This window comes from Oncorhynchus mykiss, chromosome 14 (genome assembly GCF_013265735.2).
Source record: "Oncorhynchus mykiss isolate Arlee chromosome 14, USDA_OmykA_1.1, whole genome shotgun sequence".
NCBI lineage: Eukaryota > Metazoa > Chordata > Actinopteri > Salmoniformes > Salmonidae > Oncorhynchus > Oncorhynchus mykiss.
In genome coordinates, this window is record NC_048578.1 from 22454789 (window position 1) to 22468306 (window position 13518).

The following is a 13518-nucleotide window of genomic DNA, read 5'->3' on the forward strand; positions in this document are numbered from 1 at the left end:
TGCTGAGCTCAGTGTCACTGTATATCTTTAGAGAGGAGGTATCTCTAACGACCACTCAATAATAAAGACCCTGAAATCTAATCAGATTTGAAAGAGGTAATCTAGAGTCTTGGGGATGAGAGAGATGGTGGGTGGTCTAATCCCTGAGGAAGAGAAGAGCGAGATTATGAAAGAGTGAGAGGGTGAGCAACTATGATTCAGAGCTCAAGGTTGGAGGAGGAGAGCTGCTGGAACACACTTCTGTTCATCACTCCATCCTAACCACACCTGTGATTGACAGCTAGACCTCGTCTTAACCACCCCCAGATTAGTTACCAAAACACCTGTGTGTGTGAACCCAGAGCAGGGAGAAAGGATTCAATAGACAAAAGATTGTGAGACTGTGCTAACTTTTCATTTCTCATAATTAGTGTGTGTGTGTGTGCGTCAGAACGACCCGTTTACCTACCTGTTGATATAATGCAGCATCACATAATCACAGATTGTCCAGACAGAGTACTCACACATAACACAGCGATATAAAACTATTCAACAACTCATAATGTAGAAAAAGCCTGTGAAAATATGGATGTGGCTTTTGTTGACAGAACGACAGTGTGAACCTGTCTCCCAGGACACCTTTTGTTGACAGAACGACAGTGTGAACCTGTCTCCCGGGACACCTTTAGTTGACAGAACGACAGTGTGAACCTGTCTCCCGGGACACCTTTAGTTGACAGAACGACAGTGTGAACCTGTCTCCCGGGACACCAACCCCTGTGTTTACATTTGTATGTGTGGAACTGCAGAGAAAAACGAACTCATGAATACAACTAAGTGTTTGTGTGGATTGTTGTGATGGAGGATGGTGGCCTTTAAAAGACAACGATAAACAGAGCGAGAGATGGAGAGCGAGAGAGGGGGGTGGGGGGGGGGGGAAGACCCACTTTGCTCTTTCCAATATTTGTATTACTGTATAAACAGGAACCGATTATGTGGTATATCCCAATATCCATACTAACATGGTACTTAGTATGCACACTACTGTAAGTGGTGTATCACCAAAGATATCTGAACTCATACATGCATGCTGGCAGTTGTGAATCAGATCAGCTCTACATATCCCCTTTTGGCTTTTCAATCATCAATATGACTGAATTAATTTCTTCCTTCAGTTCCAGTTGTTTTCATGTAGAGAGGTGTTACTTACTTTGATTCTATGGCTGAGTGGGTTCCTTCAGATGAGCTGTCCACAGACCAATACAGCCTAAAGTTAACCAGAGGAGTTTGTGGGGAGCTAACCTCTAACTGGTGCTTTAACCAGGTAACACAACCATTGGGGAACCTATCACAGTGGACTATTTCTACATACAGCCCAATATACTGTTCTTATGGGGCCAAAAACAAACTTACCTTCTGTATCATCAAAAAACATTGATCCTAAATACTAGTTCAACACACAAGATGTATACAATAGCAAGTGTATCAAGTGGTTAAAGAGTTGTTCAATCATAGGTGTTTCTTTGTTGTGTGTGTTATCTGTGGCATTTGTTGTGTCCGTCTGTCTGGCGATTATGTTGGTGTTAATTAGGGTCACAAAATATTGTCAGCCAGTGATTGTCAAGCAAATAACTGGTTGGTCTCACAGTAATTGACCGTTAATTAACAAACACATTCAGCATCTCCTGGTTTCCACACATAACCTACAAGCCACAAATGCATATCTTTGGAACATGTACTTTTAAAAAGACTAATACATCTATGTAATATAGCCTACACCTTCACAATAAGTCTATTTCAGAAAAACAGAATAGAATATTATGAGTTGTCCTTATGTTAGATCTGGCTATGCCAAATGGCTGTGGGCTACACTACTTCATTTAGCAGACAAGATTTGCTTAGAATTCTGTGGCATTATTTTATATTTTATAATACGCTGACCTTAAACTTAAGACAATTGAACAAAGCTGAATATAATAGAAAGGATATTTTCTCCAAATGATTTGAGGGAGTGCCACATGCTGCTATTCTGTGTTGAGCGTTGAACAAAATAAATAGGTACTCCTATATGCTTAATTTAGAGTTATTAATGTAACTTTAGTTCTACAAACGTTGGGCTACATGTTTAGATTTGTAATACATTGTAAGGCTGCATGATGCGACTAATGATGATTTGAGTCGCTTGAAAGGCATGAGCTCTGCTTTCTTTTTTTGCGCAGGATGTACACACTTCATCAGTCTCTCATTCACAATTTGACAAGCACTTAATAATGCCTCAAATTTCACGGCGGCATCCCCTTTGTGTGGCCGTAATGCACCCTAAAAAAATCTATGCCTTTTGCGGCCAGTGGCTGTTCTGCCCTTGGCCCGGAGTGCTGCGTTGTGCCCTTCTACCCGAGTGCTGCGTACTCGCAAGGCTCTCCATCACGTGTTTATCTTAAAATGTTCATGAAATATTAGGCTATTTGTAAAGTACTTAAGTAAAAATACTTTAAAGTACTTAAGTCGCTTTTTTGGGGGGTATATGTACTTTACTATTTATATTTGACTACTTTTACGTCACTACATTCCTTAAGAAACTACTATACCTTTTATTCCATACATTTTCCTTGACACCCAAAAGTACTCCTTACGTTTTCTTAGCAGGACAGAAAAGTGGTCCAATTCACGCACTTATCAACAGAACATCCCTGGTCATCCCTACTGCCTCTGATCTGGTGGACTCAATAAACACACAATTCCTTTGTAAATTATGTCTGAATGTTGGAGTGCGCCTCTGGCTATCCGTAAATTTAAAAAACAAGAAAATGGTGCCGTCTGGTTTGCTTAATATAAGGATGATATGATTTATTATTTTACTTTTGATACTAAAGTATATTTCAACAATTCCACTTACTTTTGATAAAGTGTATTTTAAACCAAATACTTTTACTCAAGTAGAATTTACTGGGTGACTTAAATTTTTTTCATTTTCTATTAAGCCATCTGCACTTGTCCTGAAGTATGACAATTGGATACTTTTTCCACCACTGTCCTGTTGTAAAGATAAGCAATGTGCTTAATATTAGGAAAGTTGAGAAATATAGTAGGCCTAGCCTATAGAAAGCTGATGGGATCCTCTTTTTAATAGAGGAAATCACTCTGTATTCTCACTCAATTGCATAGCCTATAGAAATGTTGCACAACATGAGCTCATGGGCTCTCATGAAGTGTTTGATTAGATTTTCAATTACATTGATGTCAGAGTGATTAGTGGAACAATAGAGTGCTGAGTACCAGGCAGTTAGCAAGTTTGGTAGGCTACTAAGGACCATCGGCAGCATCAGAAGCTTGGAGAAGCCTAATTACCGTGACTAAACAATCACGGGGCATTTGACTGCCTTCACGACTTGTGACCGCTGGTGTGGCGATAATACGGTCACCGCAACAGCCCTAGCATCAATCATATTCAAGTGTCATTGAAGCTGAGTTTTCATGAATCCTACAATAAAAAGAGTACTTAGTACATAAAAAGTTACTGTATATGCTATCAATATTTCACAAAGGCCCAATGATAGGTCATTGCCATTCAATTATCACTTGAGTGACTTCAAATTGTCCTTTTGCAAGGTAGCGCCACCCATCACAGGTTTCCTGCAACCTCAGACGTTTATCTCTCTATTCCCCACAGGTGTATGTGAGTATATGACAGCTGTGTTATATCTTGATTCTTAGTGTCAGGCACGTCACAGCTGTGAGATACAGAGAGGCTGTCACAGCACAAGTTGAAGCAGGTTAATAAAACTATGTATTTTCCCTTTGGAAAAATGAACAGGAGGTAAAGCTGAAAAGCTGACAGACAAGAGTTACGTCTGTAGACTACCAACATGCCCCTGGGTATTTCCGGCCTCAAGCTAAACAGAGAGGCAACATGACACAGGAGTTCCCTAGTTGGAACTCAACATGGGAATAGGAATGGGATATGCACTGGGACTTTGTGGATGATATTATGTGAATGTCTCTGGCAGACCCTGGTACTATGTGAATGTCTCTGGCAGACCCTGGTACTATGTGAATGTCTATGGCAGACCCTGGTACTATGTGAATGTCTCTGGCAGACCCTGGTACTATGTGAATGTCTATGGCAGACCCTGGTACTATGTGAATGTCTATGGCAGACCCTGGTACTATGTGAATGTCTATGGCAGACCCTGATACTATGTGAATGTCTATGGCAGACCCTGGTACTATGTGAATGTCTATGGCAGACCCTGGTACTATGTGAATGTCTCTGGCAGACCCTGGTACTATGTGAATGTCTATGGCAGACCCTGGTACTATGTGAATGTCTCTGGCAGACCCTGGTACTATGTGAATGTCTATGGCAGACCCTGGTACTATGTGAATGTCTATGGCAGACCCTGGTACTATGTGAATGTCTATGGCAGACCCTGGTACTATGTGAATGTCTCTGGCAGACCCTGGTACTATGTGAATGTCTCTGGCAGACCCTGGTACTATGTGAATGTCTCTGGCAGACCCTGGTACTATGTGAATGTCTCTGGCAGACCCTGGTACTATGTGGATGTCTCTGGCAGACCCTGGTAGTCTAATAGTTCTGACTGATGCAGGGTCAGCTTTACAGGGGTCTACAGTGAGATCAGCACCAGTACCTAAAAGCCTCATTAGTGAATCGGCTGACAGTTGCTCTCCTCAGACAGGTGTTAATTACTATGAGAGACAGAGACAGGAAGAAAGAGAAGATAGATGGGAAATGGAGAGAGAAAAGTGGCCACTCTGGGCCTAATGATGATGGTCTAAGAGAGGTAGCTAACAGCTCCCTAAATAACCTGTTCAATGTTATTGCTGCCATCACTGGCCTTTACAAGGCAAACTGCCCCAAATCTACTCCTACAAAGAGTTATCCCATAGAGTGGGTCTTCAGAAGTGCTATCCTCTGTTTGTGTGCAGCCATGCATGCGTGTGAGTGTGTTTGCAGAAAAGACCATCTCTGTTCCATGTCCCTGGGTATTTGATCCATCATGTATGGAGCACTGACCTGGAACTTGTGAACTTGTGACATGAAAATCACTTGAGGGTTGAGAACGTTTAGAGGGACAATGTGACGTTGCTTCAAAGGGAATGCCACAAGTGGTTTTATGTTGACCCTTACCCTGTTGTGGGTCCTGTGTGTGTGTCAGCCTGGTGTGTACTCACATTGTGCCAGGATGCCAGACAGGGCGGTCTTGAACTTGTCCTTGGCCACCTCCAACTCCTTCTCGTGGGCGGCCTTCTGACTCATCAGCTGGCGGATGTGGCTGTTGGACGACTGGATCATTGAGTAGAAGTTGTTGGCGTTACGACGGTTCACCTCACCGCGTTCCACCCAGGTCAGCAGCACGTGCACCGCCGCCGCAAACGCTGCCTCATCTGAGGAGAGGGTTAAGGTAAGACTTAAGGTTAAGGTCAGTGGTTTGTTTGGGGTAAGGTTACAACTAGCGGCGAAAATAAATGCATTTATGGTTTGAAACATAGGTAGGAATTAGAACATACATTTATGAATGAAATAACAATGAATTCAATAGGATCTCTATGGTATGAAAGTTCTTCTGTCCTATTTATCATGGCCTGATGGAGAACTGAGAGGAAAGGCGATACAGAAATGGCAGAAGCAGAAAGTCACACATTTTGGCGAACAACTCATTTCAAATCAAATTGTATTTGTCACATGCGCCGAACACAACAGTAAAATGCTTACTTAGTAGACATTAACTGACAACGCAGTTTTAAGAAAGAAAGAGATAAGAATATCAAATTAAAGAGCAGCAGTAAATAACAATAGCGAAGCTACATAAACGGGGTACCGGTACAGAGTCAATGTGCCATTTACATACACTTATGTTGGAGTCATTAAAACTCATTTTTCAACCACTTCACAAATGTCTTGTTAATCTTTTGAGGACGCATGCCAAATCTTTTCAGTCTCCTGAGGGGGAATAGGTTTTGTCATGCCCGCTTCACGACTGTCTTGGACCTTGTTAGCTTGTTGGTGATGTGGACGCCAAGGAACTTGAAGCTCTCAACCTGCTCCATTACAGCCCCGTCGACAAGAATGGGGGCGTGCTCTGTCCTCCTTTTCCTGCAGTCCACAATCATCTCCTTTGTCTTGATCACGCTGAGGGAGAGGCTGTTGTCCTTGCACCACACGGTCAGGTCTCTGACCTCCTCCCTATAGGCTGTCTCATCATTGTCGGTGATCAGGCATACCACTGTTGTGTCATCAGCAAACTTATTGATGGTGTTGGAGTCGTGCCTGGCTGTGCAGTTATGAGTAAACAGGGAGTACAGGAGGGGACTGAGCACACACCCGAGGGGCCCCTGTGTTGAGGATCAGCGTGGTGGATGTATTGTTACCTACCCTTACCACCTGGGGGAGGTTGTCAGGAAGTCCAGGATCCAGTTGCAGAGGGAGGTGTTTATTCCCAGGGGAGTACAGGAGGGGACTGAGCACACACCCGAGGGGCCCCTGTGTTGAGGATCAGCGTGGTGAATGTATTGTTACCTACCCTTAGATTAGTGATGAGCTGAGGGCACAATGGTGTTGAACCCTGAGCTGTAGCATTCTCACATAGGTGTTCCTTTTGTCCAGGTGTGAAAGTGTCGAGTGCAATAGAGATTGCACAATCTGTGGATATGTTGGTGCGGTATGCTAATTGGATGTAGGGTTTCTGGGATAATGGTGTTAATGTAAGCCATGACCAACTTTTCAAAGCATTACATGGCTACAGACGTGAGTGCTACGGGTCGGTAGTCATTTAGGTAGGTTACCTTAGTGTTCTTGGACATAGGGACTACGGTGGTCTGCTTGAAACATGTTGGTATTACAGACTCAGACCGGGAGAGGTTGAAAATGTCAGTGAAGACACTTGCCAGTTTGTCAGCGGATGCTCGGAGTACACGTCCGGAGTACACATAATCCGTCTGGCCCTGCGGCCTTGTGAATGTTGACCAGTTTAAAGGTCTTACATCGGCTGCGGAGAGCGTGATCACAGTCATCTGGAACAGCTGATGCTCACATGCATGTTTCAGTGTTTCTTGCCTCGAACCAGGCATAGAAGTTATTTAGCTCGTCTGGTAGGCTCGTGTCAATGGGCAGCTCTCGGCCGTGCTTCCCTTTGTAGTCTGTAATAGTTTCAAGCGCTTAGTCCTGTATTGAGGCTTTGCCTGTTTGATGGTTCATCGGAGGGCATAGCGGAATTTCTTATAAGCTTCCGGGTTAGAGTCCCACTCCTTGAAAGCGGCAGCTCAAACCTTTAGCTTAGCGCGAATGTTACTTGTAATCGATGGTTTCTGGTTGGGGTATGTACGTACAGTCACTGTGGGGATGACGTCCTCGATGCACTTTTTGATTAAACCAGTGACTGATGTGGGGTACTCCTCAATGCCATCGGAAGAATCCTGGAAACATATTCCAGTCTGTGTTAGCAAAACAGTCCTGTAACTTAGCATCTGCTTTATCTGACACTTTTTTTAATAGACTGAGTCACTGGTGCTTCCTGCTTAACTTTTTGCTTGTAAGCAGTTATCAGGAGGATATAATTACGGTCAGATTTGCCAAATGGAGGGTGAGGGCAAGCTTTGTACGCATCTCTGTGTGTGGGGTATAGGTGGTCCAGAGTTCCTTTCCCTCTGGTTGCACATTTAACATGCTGATAGAAAGTAGGTAAAACGGATGTAAGTTTCCCTGCATTAAAGTCCCCGGCCACTAGGAGCGCTGCCTCTGGATGAGTGTTTTCCTGTTTGCTTATGGCCTTATCCAGCTCATTGAGTGCGGTCTTAGTGCCAGCATCGGTCTGTGGTGGTATGTAGACAGCTACGAAAAATACAGATGAAAACTGTAGGTAGATCGTTTGGTCTACAGCTTATCATAAGATACCCTACCTCAGGTGAGCAAAACCGAGAATTCCTTAGGTATTGTGTACAAGCTGTTTACATATATGCATAGGCCCCCGCCCCGTGTCTTACCAGAGGCTGCCTGCCGATAGAGTGTAAAACCCACCAGCTCTATGTTCTTAATGTCATCGTTCAGCCACGACTTGGTGAAACATAAGATATTACAGTTTTGACTGTCCCATTGGTCGGATATACGTGTTTTCAGTTCGCCCCATTTATTTTCCAGCGATTTAATGTTAGCTAATCTGTCTAATCTGAGTTGAGTAATCGCAGTTCTGATGTCCAGAAGCTCTTTTCGGTCATAAGAGACGGTAGCAGCAACATTATGCACAAAACAAGTTACGAACAATGTGAAAAAACTAAAATAGCATTGTTGGTTAGGAGCCGACAAGATGGCAGCCATCCCCTTCATCATAGCTCATTAGAGAAACAAGTTCATTCATTCAGCCCAAAGCTGATAGCAGTAGAGGAGATAAACGGAGGGAGGATAGGAAAGGAGAGGGAGGAGAGAAAATAGTGATATCTTTAATAAAATCCCGAAAATGTATTCTAAATGGCACCACAGGCTCTGGCTCTCCTCCAGGTCTGCTCTGCATGTTAACTAGAGGGCAGTGGATGGTAGCGATGTGAATATCATGTTTCAAATGCCTTTGTATGAACAACAGTGGTTGTTTTGCATTATTCATGTTTTGGGTTGTAGACTGATAAGGAGATGTGAAGAGACGAGTGTTATTGACTTTCATTGTTAATGACACTGGTGATGTCCTCGTTCACATTACTCATAAGCAATCCGTTATGTTGCGCCGGATGTTACGCAGTGCAAACGCAAGGCCCCCTTGCGGTTGAAAGCTCTGTTGGATATGGACACCACATACTTTGAAATTCAGACACACCGGTTACGTGGCCACCTTTCCAACTAGTCAGTTCATTAAATTCCTGCCCTGGTCAATTGCAAGTGCTGTTATTAAGTGGAAACGTCTAAGATGGTTTTGTTCTCTATGGTCTCTCTAACACACACAATCACCCAAATACACCGAGTGTACAAAACATTAGGAACACTTTCCTAATATTGAGTTGCATCCCCTTTTGCCCTCAGAACAGGGCACGGACTCTAAAAGACATTTAAACGTGTTAACCCTCGCAAGACATCCCTAGCCGTGTCCTCAGAGCATGCACAGACCAGCTGGCTGGTGCGTTTACGGCCGTATTCAATCTCTCCCTATCCCAGTCTGCTGTTCCCGCATGCTTCAAGATTGCCACCATTGTTCCTGTACCCAAGAAGGCAAAGGTAACTGAACTAAATCACTACCGCCCCGTAGCACTCACTTCTGTCATCATGAAGTGCTTTGAGAGACTAGTCAAGGATCATATCACCTCCACTTTACCGGTCACCCTAGACTCACTTCAATTTGCGTACCGCCCCAATAGGTCCACAGATGATGCAATCGCCCTCACACTGCCCTATCCCATCTGGACAAGAGGAATACCTATGTAAGAATGCTGTTCATTGACTACAGCTCAGCATTCAATACCATAGTACCCTCCAAACTCATCATGAAGCTTGAGGCACTGGCTCTCAATTCCGCCCTGTGCAATTGGGTCCTGGACTTCCTGACTGGCCGCCCGCAGGTGGTGAGGGTAGGAAACAACATTCCACTTCGCTGATTCTCAACACTGGGGCCCCACAACGGTGCGTTCTCAGCCCCCTCCTGTACTCCCTGTTCACCCATGACTGCGTGGCCATGCACGCCTCCAACTCAACAATAGCAGGCTTGATTACCAACAACTACGAGACAGCCTATAGGGAGGAGTTGAGGGCACTCGGAGTGTGGCGTCAGGAAAACAACCTCTCACTCAAGGTCAACAAAACAAAGGAGACGATCGTGGACTTCAGGAAACAGCAAAGGGTGCACCCCCCAATGCACATCTACGGGACAGTAGTGGAAAAGATGGAAAGTTTCAAGTTCCTCGGAGTACACATCACGGACAAAATGAAATGGTCCAGCCACAGATTGTGTGGTGAAGAAGGCGCAACAGCGCCTATTCAACCACAGGAGGCTGAAGAAATTTGGCTTGTCACCTAAAACCCTCAAACTTTCACAGATGCACAATTGAGAGCATCCTGCCGGACTGTATCACCACCTGGTACGGCAACTGCACCGCCCACAACTGCAGGGCTCTCCAGAGTGTAGTGCGGTCTACACAACGCATCACTGGGGGCAAACTACCTGCCCTCCAGGACACCTACAGCACCCAATGTCACAGGAAGGCCAAAAAGATAATCAAGGACAACAACCACCAGAGCCACTGCCTGTTCACCCCGCTATCATCCAGAAGGCGAGGTCAGTACAGGTGCATCAAATCTGTGACGGAGAAACAGCTTCCATCTCAAGGCCATCAGACTGTTTAACAGCCATACTTGAAATTCTTGGCCACTATAATAATGTTTATATATCTTGCATTACTCATCTTATATGTATATATTGTATTTTATACCATCTATTGCATCTTGCCTTTGCCGCTCGGTCATTGCTCTTCCAGATATTTATACATTCTTATTCCATTCCTTTACTTAGACTTGTGTGTATTATGTCGTTGTGGAATTGTTAGATTACTTGTAAAATATCGCTGCACTGTCGGAACTAGAAGCACAAGCATTTCCCTAAACTCACAATAACATCTGCTAACCATGTGATTTGAAGGTGTCAAAAGTGTTCCACAGGGATGCTGGCCCATGTTTACCCCAATGCTTCCCACAGTTGTGTCAAGTTGGCTGGATGTCCTTTTGGTGGTGGACCATTCTTGATATACACTCAAATGGTTGAGTGGGTGGGGTTATATCCTTCCTGTTTGGCACTGTCCGGGGGTATCATCAGATGGGGCCACAGTGTCTCCTGACCCCTCCTGTCTCAGCCTCCAGTATTTATGCTGCAGTAGTTTGTGTCGGGGGGCTAGGGTCAGTTTGTTATATCTGGAGTACTTCTCCTGTCCTATCCGGTGTCCTGTGTGAATTTAAGTATGCTCTCTCTAATCCCCTCTTTCTCTCTCTCGGAAGAACTGAGCCCTAGGACCATGCCTCAGGACTACCTGGCATGATGACTCCTTGCTGTCCACAGTCCACCTGGCCGTGCTGCTGCTCCAGTTTCAACTGTTCTGCCTTATTATTATTGGACCATGCTGGTCATTTATGAACATTTGAACATCTTGGCCATGTTCTGTTATAATCTCCACCCGGCACAGCCAGAAGAGGACTGGCCACCCCACATAGCCTGGTTCCTCTCTAGGTTTCTTCCTAGGTTTCGGCCTTTCTAGGGAGTTTTCCTAGCCACCGTGGTTCTACACCTGCATTGCTTGAAGTTTGGGGTTTTAGGCTGGGTTTCTGTACAGCACTTTGAGATATCAGCTGATGTACAAAGGGCTTATAAATAAATTTGATTTGATTTGAGTGTGAAAAACCCAGCAGCGTTGCTGTTCTTGACACAAACTGGTGCGGCTGGCACCTACTGCCATACCCTGTTCAAAGGCACTTCAATATTTTGTCTTGCCCATTCACCCACTGAATGGCACACATAAACAACCATGTCTCAATTGTCTCAAGGCTTAATCGTTCTTTAACCTGGTCTCCTCCCTGTCATCTACACTGATTGAAGTGGATTTAACAAGTGATATCAATAAGGGATCAAATCTTTCACCTGGATTCACCTCTTTACGCTTCTGCTACTCTCTGTTCATCATATATGCATAGTCACTTTAACCATATCTATATGAACATACTACCTCAATCATGCATAGTCACTTTAACCATATCTATATGAACATACTACCTCAATCAGCCTGACTAATCGGTGTCTGTATGTAGCCTGTATGTAGCCTCGCTACTGTTTTTCACTGTCTTTTTACTGTTGTTTTTATTTCTTTACGTATCTATTGTTCACCTAATACCTTTTTTGCACTATTGGTTAGAGCCTGTAAGTAAGCATTTCACTGTAAGGTGTAGACACCTGTTGTATTTGGCGCACGTGACAAATAAACTTTGATTTGATTCACCTGGTCAGTCTATTGTATGGAAATAGGTGTTCTTAATGTTTTGCCCACTCTGTGTACATGTTCACACACTAAGATCGAGAGGGCTTTTGATTAATTTAAGGTGAAGCCCCTAAGGTGTCATAACCAGAGGTCCCTGAGGTGTTCATCTGTATCTATAGAAAGATATAGGTTTCCAGGCTCTCCACAGTCACTAGTCCTCCCTACCAACTACAGGTCCATTATCAATACACACACAATATCTGACAATGACCAGGGCCCAATAAAATATAACATCTGGACAAAATGAGAGTTTATCTGCTGTATGGAAGTTGCATCCAAAAAGGCACCCTTTCCCCTATATAGTGCACTACTTTTGATCAGGGCTCTAGTTTAAAGTAGTGCACTATATAGGGATTGGGTGCCATTTGGGACACAGTGAAAAACATCTTTCAATGCATCTATACATCATCATATATAATTTTGAGGAGGTCCCTAAGATTCACAAAACCCACATACAGTAAAAGCACAAGAATGTGTTGAAGAGATGTGTGGTTACTAAAACTACCACCTGGCAGCTCATTTTCATATCTAGCAGCTTCTCAGCTAAACTGAAAGTAGAGAAGCCACATTCATTACTTGGCCACTGCTCTGTGTAGCAGTTAATGGAGAACGTCTCAAGGTGTTTGGGTTAAGATGGCAGTGAGGCTACCTGTCTACTAACCTAATTCACAAAACATGATGTTGAGCTTCTTTCCACTGGAATCCTCACATTCAGAAGTCTAAGTTGAACAAGTTGTGGGAGGGATATTTATGTCCTTCAGCAGTGGGGACATGCTTTACACTCTATCTTTAAGCATATAAATACACAAGCATGAACGCATGCACACAAACAGGTTAAAGGGCCATTTTTGTACTTAGCATTGGCTCGTGAAACTACCAAACTTCCTTCATACACGCAGAAACATAAAAATGGTATCCATGAGTTCATCTGCCTTTGAGAAAGTACAGAATCACACTTTAAGCCTCAGAGAAGATGGGGCTTTTGAGTCTACAGCTTCTTTAAACCCAGAGACAGATTCATCAGACATATAGACAACATCAAGCTCTGCCGTGTTAGGAGGATTTGTCAACCAAATCAAACCCAGAGGAGGACCACAGTGGAACACTGTACATTGTGTACCGGTTGATCAGCTTGATGTGAGAGCATTTCTAAGTTAAACCTTACTAATGCTTGTGTACTAAAACATCTGTGTTTAAGCCTGGACTTTGGGTTTGAGATAGTCATATAAACTAACATATATAGGATAGAAAAGTGTGTGCGTGCATTAATAGAGGCCTGTCCTGACTGTGTGTAGAATGACCCATGATGTCTGGCCACTCAGCCAAGATTGACAGTAACTGACTGGTTCCTCTTGATCGGAGACAGACTAAAGGTTATATCCTGCACACCAGTAACAGAGCTATTGTTCTGTCTGGAACCTGTTTCTGGGCCAAAGATACACGTGCGCGTGCGTGCGTGACCAGTACAACCATACATCATCTGGCCCGACAGTCAAAAGCGCTTGCTTGCCCAACTTTGGG

The 13518-nt window shown here is 43.9% G+C and overlaps 1 protein-coding gene across 5 annotated transcripts in view; it reads right to left on the minus strand.

The window, feature by feature from the left end:
• LOC110488996 (ecto-NOX disulfide-thiol exchanger 2) overlaps positions 1-13518 on the minus strand; it is a 309872-nt gene that overhangs the window by 36173 nt on the left and 260181 nt on the right. For all 5 annotated transcript variants that reach the window (XM_036943153.1, XM_036943154.1, XM_036943151.1 and 2 more), the window contains one exon: positions 5176-5388. In XM_036943153.1, coding sequence (XP_036799048.1) covers positions 5176-5388 — 213 coding nt within the window. The remainder of the gene's footprint in view (positions 1-5175; positions 5389-13518) is intronic.